Consider the following 12,305-nt stretch of genomic DNA (forward strand, 5'->3'; position numbering starts at 1 on the left):
AGTACCAAGATTTTGAAATCAAATCAATTCATTTTAAAGATATAATTTTACATTTTGGGAAATTCTCTCATTTGCTTTCTTGTGGAGAGTTACATGAGAAAAGCAATACCAAACTCTTATGTCTCTGTGGTAAATACAAGGCCACAGCAAGCAGCCAGTTAAATTATCTTAGAATTACACAGTCAGTTTCCACTCTTTGTACTAAGCTAAAGTAACCAGCTGCTGGAATACTGGATGAAAGTGAACAACATCCTGTATAATTCTGTAATACCGGAGCAGCCCCTGACGTGCACTGCAATCTCCATTTACATTTGTTCATTTGGCAGGCTCTTTGGCAATGACGTAGTAGATCAAGGAGAAGCCTTCATGAATAAATGCCTCAACACTTCTACATTCTGTCTGACAGAAGAGCCACAAGGCTTGCAGGTGCATAAGTAACACATAAGTGCCTAGTAAATGAGTCATGTCAGAATCATTCAAATGGCACAATTTTTAAACAATCCCTACTTTTTTTGGAGAAACTAATTTATTATATCTTTCCCTAAAATAAATAACAGACCGTAGATTATTTAAGATTATCTACAAGACAAGTGAGGTGAATTGAGTTTCCCTTTTTTTTGCCATTCAAACTATAGTTATTTACTGAAGAGCAAACATTACAAACACCACTGCTGTCCTCCCTCCAGACAGCTACTTATGCAAAGCCAGGTTATTTCAGTCCTAACAGTTCATAATTTGGAATTCATGTTTCAGATGGTTAATTACTGGGGTGGTGATGGCGCAATGGATAAGACGCCTGCCTTTGGTGTGACAGATCCCCCACTGTGACCCATCCACCATTGTGTCCCTGAGCAAGACACTTAACCCCTCGCTGCTCCAAAGGCGTGCGACCTCTGACATGTATAGCAATTGTAAGTCGCTTTAGATAAAAGCGTCAGCTAAATGAATTACTGTAATTAAAACTAAATTGGGAATTTACTGTATAATGGTCAAGTCTTACTAAAATTAGAGATATTAAATGTATGTTCTAAGTAGTCATAAATGAATTGTAGAGAGCCCTACATATAATGCAAAATGTTTACAAATCAATCTAATAAATGAGAAAATAGCATTAAGATTTTAAAAGGTCTTCTGAATACATAAAGGCCAATGCTATGTAGAAATATATTGAATTAGGCTGTTGTTCTTACCAGTCAAATTGTAATTGCAGATATCTTCAATTATTAACCTTATTGGATATACTGTTATTATGAATTCTAAAACTGCATTTGTAGATATTTGAGTCAAGAGAAACATTTCATATGTTTGAGCTTCGTACAGTCGCGTCGTGCCGCACGAGATCTCGTACCTTCCAGAGGAGCGTTTCTCACCGCACCACCAACTTGTCACCAAAGATGGCGATTTGCTGAGTGCTCATGGATACACACATTTGTCGGCTAGTTGTTATCTTACCAGAAACGCTAACTCTAAAAACAAATTAACTGCTTACGGAGCAACTATTTCTCCATTTAAAGCACACCTGACGCAACGTCAGCCACCGCCACCATGCAGATCACGCTTAAAACACTGCAACAGCAGACCATTCAGATTGAGATAGACCCCGAACAAACGGTGAGTGGCTATTAACGTTAGCTAACTTTAGCTAACAGAACTGCTGCGGGACCCTACGTTGTATTTTTTAACTTTACGTGTAGACGAAGGCGTTTTATTTGATATTTCCAATTAAACAACAATATCTGTAGTATCGGCAAAGGGGTGCCAATTAACAGCACGTGTTACAACTACACATGAAACAGGCGCTAAACAACGCAAAACCTCACTAGCAGTCGTTAGCCATTTAGCTAGCTGAGCAGCCCGTTAACAAAGTCATCCCGACGCGACTGCAAATGAATTTCTAATAGTTTCGAGTTTGTGTCGCGGTTACCTTGCTGCTACTGCTCTTCAGTAATAATAGATGTTGTCCACTTTGTAATGCTGTAACTTCTGTAAGAAACCCAAGCTGTTCGCTACGTTACTGCTAATGCTAATGCGAATGACACTGCTAATCACGAATAGCCGTATTGGTAGCGTACTGAGAAGCTGGCTAAGTTTGTTAGCGTGTTCACATATTTAACATTCAGTTAGCAAGGCCAACGGTACGTGAACATCATGTTGTGTTACTCAACTTGTTTTTGACACAATACGTTACTCGTCGTGGATATCATTCAGGTAACGTTAATGTTTAACTTTTGTCTTATTTATAGTCAGCACTGCCATGCTGTCTGAATCGGAGTACAACTTGTGCTTTTCTAACTCCGATTACTTTAAACTTTATGCTCTCCTGACTTATGAAGACATAGTCATTGGTCTATCTAGACAGTTTGTTTATTTTTAGTAGGCGCTTGGTAGAATATTGAGGTCCAATGACATGAGGGTCAGAGATCAAATAGGTGAATGAAAGACTTTTATGGATGTTAATGGGTAGAAATAAAAGCATTAGTAGACCTTTAGGAAGTGCTTGCATGTTGGTAGTTACGGATTATGATTCCTCTATTCCTTTTTTCAGGTGAAGGCATTGAAAGAGAAGATAGAAGCAGAAAGAGGAAAAGACAACTTTCCCGTCTCTGGGCAGAAGCTGATATATGCTGGAAAAATCCTGCAAGATGACACGCCTATTAAGGACTACAAAATTGATGAGAAGAATTTTGTTGTGGTGATGGTGTCCAAGGTGAGATCTTATTGAAATACTATTGGTATTAGTTTGTGGGGACTTTGCTTGGGAACTGGAGGGTTGCCGGTTCAAGTCCAGCACGGACCAATGCCGAAGGTACCTCTCAGCAAGGCCATGAATCCCCAACTGCTCCCTGGGTGCAGCACAATGGCTTCCCACTGCTCCTTATTAAGATCGGTTAGATGCAGAACAAAATTTGACATGGGTTTTATAGTGTGGTGGTGTTTTAATGTTTCACTATTAAGTTGATTGTCTAACAGCACCTTCTTTTGAACTGGCAAAAGGCTAAGCCTGCAGCTGCCGCCTCGCCTCCAGTCTCGGAAGCACCCAAGCCCCCTGCACAGGACTCTGGCTCCACGTCAACAGCTGTCCCGGCCACTACCCCAGCTTCAGCTTCAGTCCCAACACCATCAGCTGTCCCCATTCCCTCTGAGGAGGCCAAAGAGGAGCCAAGTGTTGCAGCCACAGAACCACAACAGCCAGCAAGGTAGAACTGGTCTTTTTAAAAACGTACTATGTTATTAAAACCATTTTTGAATTACTAGAGAGTCGGGAAGCAGTACCGGGAAAAATCAATATTTTTCAGATATCAATGTTTAGCGTTTGATCCAGAGCATGTCATTGAGACAGTGACCCCCTTAAGCATTAAATGTGCCATCACTGTGCCCAAATGTACCCTATGAAGTCGAGCAGAATCAACATTGCTAGCAGGCTTCTCTGTTATTTTCTTCTGAGTTGTTGTAAATTAAGGTGTACAGTTTACACAGAAGCAATGACTCCCTAGAAGCTGGTGTGGAGCTAATGGGCAGGCTCTCTCACCCACATGTGTTTGTTATGGAGAGTTAAAATTCAAGCCAGTTATAACATCCATTGTCTTTTAATATCTAAGTATTTTCATTTCATCAAAGTAAGTAGTCTGTAATGTAGCATGTTGCTTATTTAACTACATAGAATGGATGCTGATTTCTAAATTTATTTGTCAACATTGTTTACTGCTTTGCTCATCACCCAGTGTCTTCAACTTGGAATCACAGAAATGTTGTGTAGGTTGTCTGATTCTTCCTCTTCACCCGTTTATGCGTTGCAGCTCCAGTGGTGGGGGTCAGGGCTTGGATGCGTCCTCAGCACTGGGTAGGTAATGGATGGCTTCCCGCCAGACTTGCGTCATATGATGCCTGTTCAGCTGTAATAGTCCCAAGGCAGTAGTTGCGGTATTTCCTCACTGTTGTTAAATGTAAATTGTGTAATGTCAAACATTTGACTTATTTGTGGGTTAATATCCCAGCAGTACATTTTTTGTGTAAAATTTTGTGCTGTGCCAAAAATGGTTACTGCTGTGAGTCAGGGACTTTACAGGCTGCAGTGCAATACATACTGTTCCTATATTTAGGTGGTGACAAAAGTAAGCCATCTCTTATTGTGGCCACAGAGTGCAATGGGATTCCTGTTTGGTTACAGAGAATTTAAGAGAGGAGTCGTGCTGCTATTTAAGACTTTATTGTATGCTAAATTGTAGGGCTGGACGATTTCACCTAAAATCTAAATCAGGATTAATTGAAAATTTCACCTTGATTATGATTATTGAACAATTATTTTTGAATGTTGTTTTTTTGTTTGCGCTCATATTTCACTGACAATGTTTGTACTGTAAATATGCTCAACTATTAAAGCTGGGTTTATTTATTCAGTTTTCACAAATCCATTAGGCTATCTAAATGTTAGGTAATGTTGACGTGCACATTATAGAGACATGGTTCCCCTATATTTGGCGCATCGCCGGCGCTGAATTATGTCTTCTGCTGCTAAACTTTCACTCAGTTATTTAATATCAATGTGAAACAAATGATTTTCACCCCCAATCTGTGTGAGCAGGGTAAATCGTGCTTTTCTAGCATACTCTCCTCATTCATCAAAGGACATCTACGTGACAGGTGCTGTTAACTGCTATGCAATGTGTTTGCATAGCAAGTGAATGAGAGAGAGAGAGCGTCAGAAAGTGATGCTGAAAGCGAGCAAGTAATAAGTTGTCAGTCTGGCAGTAAATGAGTAGGTCACAGTGTGTCCGTTTATTAAAAGTCTGTTTCCACAACTGCGGGAAAGTGAAGGCGGTTAGCACAAGCTAACATGTCACTGTGCTTCAGACTCTGGTCTGTAAGCTGAGCAGGACTGGACGGGGCGGAGTCACGTGTCTACACGTGCTGTGTTTCAAGGTGAACGTACATGAACCCACACAATATTACCAGGATTAAATAACCAACATGGGGAAATTACGACCGTTAGAGGCTCTGAATTTCAGTTTCGATTACTTTTCAGTTAATTGTCCAACCCTACTATATTGTAATGTTTAGATTCAGTTCTTTTGTTTAGTTTTTAGTCTGCTCTTTTGAATAGCAAGAGTAATCCCTGAGTGGTGAGTTAAGGCCTAGTTCTAAAGTTAAATAAAACCTGAATGATTAAAAAAGCAATTTCCTGTTTATGTTGCTGTTTATCTTCATGCATGAAGGTGTAACTCTGCAAATACACAAAATATGTAGAGTTAGTAACTTGAACGTGTGTGTGTGTGTTTCAGTGACTGGAGCTGAATACGAGTCCATGCTGACCGAGATCATGTCTATGGGCTACGAAAGGGAGAGAGTGGTGGCTGCGCTACGGGCCAGTTTCAACAACCCCCACAGAGCTGTGGAGTACCTTCTTACTGTGAGTCTCGCACACAAACTTATATCTCACTTCCCATCTGAAAAGCACCACTGGTTTAACATTAATACAAATAAGATGATGAATTAATACCTGAAATGTGCACAGTATGGCTGTCTATCTTCCATTATTGACAGGTCTTTCCCTCGTTGGCATTTTAGATAGATTGATAGAGATCATCATTATTGTATAACTTCTCAACTCTTATCAAATATGTGAAGTTTGGGGCAGATCTGACCATTTTAAGCCCATTTACACACTTCCTTTTTCATGGCGAATCATCGTGTGTGTGTGTGTGTGTGTGTGTGTGTGTGTGTGTGTGTGTGTAAAAGTGTCTGTGGAAAGTATTTTAGCATATTTTTTTATATCTGTGATATGTGTGTGTGAAGCGCCAGTGCTCAGCACAATTTGTTTCGGTGTATACCATGGTCGGGCCGATAGACGATGCCATCGGCGATGGCTGACAGATGGTTGAGCAGGCATCGTGATTGTAAAACCCTGCCCTCTGGCAAAAAACCCCAAATTTTTCACATTAAACCAGCAGGTTTTAATCATCGGGAACATTATTAAAATAATTTTTAAATATGCTTCGCACCTTCCACGGAATTCTCTTCTCCCCACCCTCAGACACACAAGAGGCCTACACCTCAGGTAAACACAGTGGCTTGTCCCGCGTCTCTCTGTCGCTCTTTCCCCCGTCTACTCCATTTTCTCCATCAGCAGTATGTTTTTATAAAGTCGCCCTAAAAGACACACTTGTCTTTTTTCTGTATTTTATCACAGCGCATGTTGGCTTGTTAATGACGCAGCCTATCAAACAACCGAAACCAACATCTGCACCCTGTGTGTTTACTGCTGCTTTAGCTACTTGTAAAATATCCAGCACGACTTGTAACATCATAGGCTACCAAGTTTTTAACCGAGTGAAGTCTAGGCGAGTGAACAAATGCACATAACATAAGACGACCGCTATTCTCCCCCCTTCCGCTCGCGCAAGAGCGTATCCGATGCCATCATCCATCACGATGTTTCAAAGTAGACCTCGCCCAACCCTAGTGTATACGTGAAAGAAAGGGGACTGGCACAATATGTGGACACTCTGGCTATTGTAGGCCTCCCCCCATCATGTATTTCTACATTGAATATTTCTTCAGCTGCCACAACTCCGCTTTGTCTGGCTGCTACTTTTACGTACTGTGGAGAAGTCACATTTTGGGAAGAGGATGGCTAACTAGGCCTGAAAAAAGAGCATGATGTTAATCAGTGAGAGCCACGCTGCTTCTTGAATTTGTTTTCGTGTAATGAATCAGAGGCGATCCGACATAAGCACACCCCGTTCTTCCAATCGACAGAAGCTCTGCTCTGTGCACTCTGGGGGAAATTACTGTTACACAGAGAGGTGGACAAAAAGGAACTCATGAGCAACTGATTTGTATTTACCAACTAATAATGAGCAAATTATCAGTTACCAACTAACTTCTGTGGCCCTAACATCATTTTGATCTCTCCATGTTCTTTGGCAGCATGCTGGGAGTGCGTGTTTGACAGTTTTGTTGTTGTGTTTCAAGGGTATTCCCAGCAGCCCAGTCCAGGAGAGTAATCCCCCAGCGCAGGCCCCCACATCTGGACCCACAGAAGCCCCAGCATCTCTAGCGGAGGGTGAGGCACACAACTCCTTTTGGTCCCAAAATACATGCAGCCAGCATTTATGTCTCTGTCCACTGTGTAAAAAAAACAAAAAAAAAACCCAGTAGTGGTGGATAAGCTAGTATCCATGCATTAAAATGAACACTGGGAATACTTGAGTGAACACTTATACCACTGTTGTCAAAATCACAATCCTTTCAATATGTGATTGCTGCTAGGAGTGGAAACATGTATAGACTAAATGTGTATGCATGAGTCACTGGCAGGCATTGACTCATGACTCATTAGTCTCTGAAGGTTTTTCTACCATCAGCATGTGTAAATTGTTGTTAGACTTGTTAGTTGCCACCACCTTCCCTCTGTGAAGACTTGTAAGTGATTAAGGCCTCTTTGTTGATTAGGACTCGAGGGACAATGATCAGTTGATCAAAAGAATACTGGTTTTAAAATGAAATCATTCTTCTAGATTCTAAGAATGTTGCTACTTTTCTTGGTCTTTCGAAGACATTTAATGATGTTCCCTTGTCCGCTTTATTTTTACTGTTTGGCAGTTTGTGCCCAAGTGGCAGATGGTCTACGTTAGGGGTGTACATCTTACGATACGATTACAATTATCAGGTCAGCGATTCAATTAGATTCGATATCTTGATGCATAACCTCAAGGGTGGGAATTGTCATGAATCTCATGATTATGAGGGCTACGATGTGGTTGTAAAATGAATAGGATAAAGATGTATTTTTCACATTGTGTGTACTTTTAAAGTAAAGTATTTGTATCAATCCAAACAAGTAGGTTGTAATGAAATACAGATATTTAATGTTACTTCATATAAATGTAACAAACGTTACATAGCATTATTACAGCATTATAACCTCTGCTATTTTTATTTCTGATTCTGCTTATCTGCCCTTGTTTTTGTCTCATCTGGTGAAGTTGCATGTTTGTCTTGTAAGTTGATTATTGTAATCTTGTATTGAGGACCATGGGCCTTGAGAAATGACATTTTGTTCATTTATGTATTCGATATTTGGATGAATGACAACAAATGAACTTAAACAAGCAGCAAACAACGTCCTGCTCAGCTTCCAGACCACAGTCTGAAGAGATGTTAGCTAGCGCTAAATGCCTTCACTTTTCCAGTAGCTGGAAAACAGACGCACTGTAACCAGCACTGTACATTTACAGCCAGACCGAAACGTAGCGCTCATGTTTCCTCTGCTCCGCTGTATTCACCAGCACCTACTGCCACCTGTCCGTAGCTGTCCTATGAAGAATGAGGAGAGGACGCTAGCTAAGCGCTACCGTGCTGCACAGTGTGCAGGTGAAAATCATTAACGTTAGTTGCGCATTGATTTTATTGATCATGTGAAAGTTTAGTAGCAGCAGTCACTCAAATCAACAGCTGCCAGTCTGTGCCGAACAGGGAGAACCACACGTCTTCGTTGTATGCACACCACAGACGGAGCTGCACTTTGGCATTTCCGAGTTCCGCTTTTTTCGTTCCATCAACATTACGTTATCAATTAACCTCTAAAAAAACGATTATTGACACTTGTGAATCGATTCAGAATCGTTCAAGTCTGCACCGCGATGAATCTAAAAATCAGTTATTTTCCACATCCCTAGTCTACATTGTTTTTGATGGGGGGGGGGCGGTAAGTGACCTGGATAATGGGTAGGGGGGCGTTGGCCCAAAAACTTTGAGAAGCACTGGTTTAGAGTAATAATGCTTTACTATTATGTGAAAACTTTTTCAGTCACGAGTAGTAGAAAGGATCGCCTTTTCAATACACTAATAGAGGGAAGTTTTTCAAACTATCGGCAGAACTTGGCTCTGATGGTGGCTGACAGCTGCCCAGTCCCGACTGGTCACGCTGGGAATTGCATCACCCCATAACCATTTATTGCATAGAGATATCGGCTGATTAATCGGCTATCTGCTTTTTCCGTCTCCAAACTACCATTATTATATCGACCTTTAAAAATCGGGTCGACCTCTGCTACCTACCTTCACTTACTCCAACATTTGGGATGATGGTTTAGTTTGCTGTTTTACTGGAGTTGGATGGGGGGGGGGGGGGCCCATCAGTTTCTTCTTGACTTTTTTTTCACTTAACTTAATGGTCTTTATGGCTAACTAGCCTCTGGAGTGTGTAAGAACCCTGCAGTTTCAGTGTATGGTTGTCTGGAGTGCTACGTGTAGCCACAGAGAATAATGTTAAGCCAACTGTTGATGGTCAGTATAAACCTCCAACTGGTAGGCAAGCTGCTTGTTAAAAGTGTCCTGCGGAGTTTTCTTGTAAACAAACAAAAGTTATGTTTACATTGAGTGTCACTCACCAAAGTGCACTGCGCCTACTCTTGAGGTCTAACAAACAATGTTGAATGCTTTTTCTTTCTTAAAAACATTTGCCACGGTGATATTTTATTTATGTTTTAACATGCAGTCCTTCCCCGCCTGGTGCAATGCTGCCTTTCTTAGCACATTACAGCCACCTGTCAGTGGAGTAGAGTGGAACCATTGACGATACTGTATTGCATCCTTTTGTATGAGCACAAGGCAAGCGAAATGGGGGACACAAAAAAAAAATACTTCACTATGGCAACACTAGAGGTCAGTCCACAAGGAGCCTTTAAATGATAAACTATATTAGTGTTGGTATGTGGAGGGTTGGAAGGTACCTTTTTGAAAAGTTGGACTGAGTAATGGAAAGTAATTTAACAATTAATTTACTTGTTCTGTTTCCTAATCAGGACATTATTATTGCTTTTTCTGATTGAAAATTAACGAGTAATTAATGACATTTTTCAGGTAAGTTCAGCACTGGGATGAACTCGTGTAGTTCAGTCTGGCTGTGGATCTGTTAAGCTAGACATGGCAGGGAATGCGTTTTAGCAAAATGACGGGGAAGACATGCAGGCACGGCGATTGATGCATCTAAAGCTTCCTGCGTGTAATTGATTTGGTTTCCTCTTTTGCTAATGGTTATCAATGTTGTATGTCACTAGGAGAGAACCCACTTGCATTCCTGCGGACCCAGCCCCAGTTTCTGCACATGAGACAGGCCATCCAGCAGAACCCGGCTCTGCTACCAGCTCTCCTCCAACAACTAGGCAGAGAGAATCCTCAACTTCTACAGGTAAGGTAGAACTGTTCAGGCCAGGCACACAAGCGCGGGCTACAATGCACGTTCTTGTTCACCCAAGCTGTTCATTTTGCCGGATCTCGATACCGTTACCTCTACTTATCTGTGCCTTTTCACCCAGCAAATCAGTCAGCATCAGGAGCTGTTCATCCAGATGCTGAACGAGCCAGTGGGAGAGGGAGGGGAGGCGCCAGAGGTTGGAGAGTTGGGGGCAGCAGGGGAGGAGGGCGCACCTGTCAACTATATCCAGGTTACACCTCAGGAGAAGGAAGCCATCGAAAGGGTGAGTGACAAATGAAGAGTAAATATTGCGCGCTGTTTAGAAGAGTTGCAAATCTTATTTATAACCCACCCCCCTCTCTTTATCTGTCTGTCTTGACAGTTAAAAGCGTTGGGTTTCCCTGAGGCTCTGGTGATCCAGGCCTACTTTGCCTGCGAGAAGAACGAGAACCTGGCAGCCAACTTTCTCCTTAACCAGGGACTGGAAGATGACTGAAAAGCCGAGCTCACTGCCTTCCTGCTCCTCCCTCCTACCCTGCCCCTCTTCAGCTCAGCATAAAGACTGCACCCCCAATTTACTGTACAGCTACCAACCTCAGCTCAACCCAACAGGAGGGGAGGAGAGGGGAGAGCCAGCAGGGGGGTGTGGGCGGGTGGGGGTGGGCTGGGAAGGGGAGGCGGGGGTGGGTTAGGGTATGGTGGGGTCACACACTTAAAGTACACAGAGGGGAGGTTGTGTGCAGGAAGGTCAGACTTGGATTATGGGAGGTCGGGGTGAAAAAGTGAGGAAGAATGATAAAATCCACGTGAATTCCAATGGAATGTGTAGGGTTTGTCTAGGGGAGACCTATAATTTGATTTTAGATGCGCTTTGTGAACATTAGGGAGGGAGGGAGGGAGGGAGGGGGGCGACAACGAGAGTGCTTGTGTCTGCGTGTGTGTGAGTACATGTCCGTGTGCCTGTGCAGATGGATGCAATACAGTTGAGCAGAAAAAAAAAGTAATCAATTTGCATTCTCTAAGTTTGTTAATGCTGTAGCTGGATTGTACGGAGGCACATCCTCCTCACTGCACTTCACCATTATCAGTGTGTGTAACTGCTTGTATGTACCTCTGTAAGCCTCATGTACGTACGTCCAAGGATGAAATTGGTGGTGATCGACTGGACAGCGCTGCCCTTTGTATGTGTCTGACATGATGTTGCTCGGGTCTATCAGTCTGTTTTGGTGGGGAAGAAAAAAAAACGGGAACTAAACTGACAAAATGAGTATCTGGTTATTCTGTTCACTTTGTGTATCCACCCTCATCTGTTGTTCCATGGTGGTTACAGCCAATCCCCACATCCCTGAAAATGCTGTGCCCTCCCTGTTGGGTTACTCAAATGTGGAACTGTTTTGTCTATGCCAATAGCTTCTGGTGCTAATGAACACCCATAGAAATTTGCAACTTAAACAGATTTTCAAAGATTCTTTAAAGTCTTTTGCCATTATGATTTAAAAACACAACAAAAGAAGGAGAAACTGAAATATCCACTACGGTGTAGTAGTGTTTGCCTAATCCAGTAAAATTCTTTTAAGTTTTAATTGTTGGTTGCAACTGAATTTTTTTCCCTCCCCCTCAGTTTACCAAGAGAGACCTTTTGATCAAGACAGCCCTCATCCTTAACTGTATGTCTATTTTAGTTTGCCGGGAGTTGACCCGCAGTATGTGGAAAGACGCATTTTACAAGATTAAAAGCCCACACTAGGTTCTTAGGTCTATATGCAAATGTATTGGCAGATAAATCAGTGTGCTACTTGGTGAGGTTTAACTGGGATCCAAATCCATTTAAAATGTATTTTAGACTGCACATACTGTAACTTCTTATCTTTCGAAGCTGGGGAAAACTATAGTTCGAAGTTGAAACCATTTGATTTAGGTCCGAGTTCTAATGAAGCTTACATTCTGAATAGAAGAAAGTGAGTAAAAATGAACTTCTCTGTTGTCTAAACCTTCTGGCACTCTTATGCTGCCCTGCATTATATGGCCAATCGTGCCAGTTAGACTCGGCTTAAAATGAGCGTGTATGGGCGGAGTCAGAAGCGACAGCAAAGAGGCCAAACACCCG

The 12,305-nt window shown here is 42.0% G+C and overlaps 1 protein-coding gene across 2 annotated transcripts; it reads left to right on the forward strand.

Annotated features, from left to right (window-relative positions):
* Positions 1-1,336: 1,336 nt before the first annotated feature.
* rad23aa (RAD23 homolog A, nucleotide excision repair protein a) lies at positions 1,337-10,842 on the forward strand. Of its 2 annotated transcripts, none has more exons than XM_046043577.1 (9): positions 1,337-1,611; positions 2,546-2,707; positions 2,995-3,197; positions 3,798-3,841; positions 5,280-5,407; positions 6,973-7,063; positions 10,062-10,192; positions 10,320-10,481; positions 10,581-10,842. In XM_046043577.1, the coding sequence occupies exons 1-9, from the start codon at positions 1,546-1,548 to the stop codon at positions 10,692-10,694; spliced, it is 1,101 nt and encodes a 366-aa protein (XP_045899533.1). In that variant the 5' UTR covers positions 1,337-1,545; the 3' UTR covers positions 10,695-10,842. The 2 variants fall into 2 exon arrangements, with proteins under 2 accessions (XP_045899533.1, XP_045899534.1); XM_046043578.1 differs by lacking the exon at positions 1,337-1,611 and adding an exon at positions 1,925-2,208.
* Positions 10,843-12,305: the final 1,463 nt, after the last annotated feature.

This window comes from Micropterus dolomieu, linkage group LG02 (genome assembly GCF_021292245.1).
Source record: "Micropterus dolomieu isolate WLL.071019.BEF.003 ecotype Adirondacks linkage group LG02, ASM2129224v1, whole genome shotgun sequence".
Taxonomy (NCBI): domain Eukaryota; kingdom Metazoa; phylum Chordata; class Actinopteri; order Centrarchiformes; family Centrarchidae; genus Micropterus; species Micropterus dolomieu.

What these genes read in the sequence shown, in the direction of transcription:
- rad23aa (XM_046043577.1), top strand. Translation starts at nt 1,546, where the DNA reads ATGCAGATCACGCTTAAAACACTGCAACAGCAGACCATTCAGATTGAG. An exon ending in GGATGCGTCCTCAGCACTGG is followed by an intron (nt 3,842 to 5,279) that starts GTAGGTAATGGA and finishes TGTGTGTTTCAG; the next exon opens with TGACTGGAGCTGAATACGAG. An exon ending in AGAAGGAAGCCATCGAAAGG is followed by an intron (nt 10,482 to 10,580) that starts GTGAGTGACAAA and finishes CTGTCTTGACAG; the next exon opens with TTAAAAGCGTTGGGTTTCCC.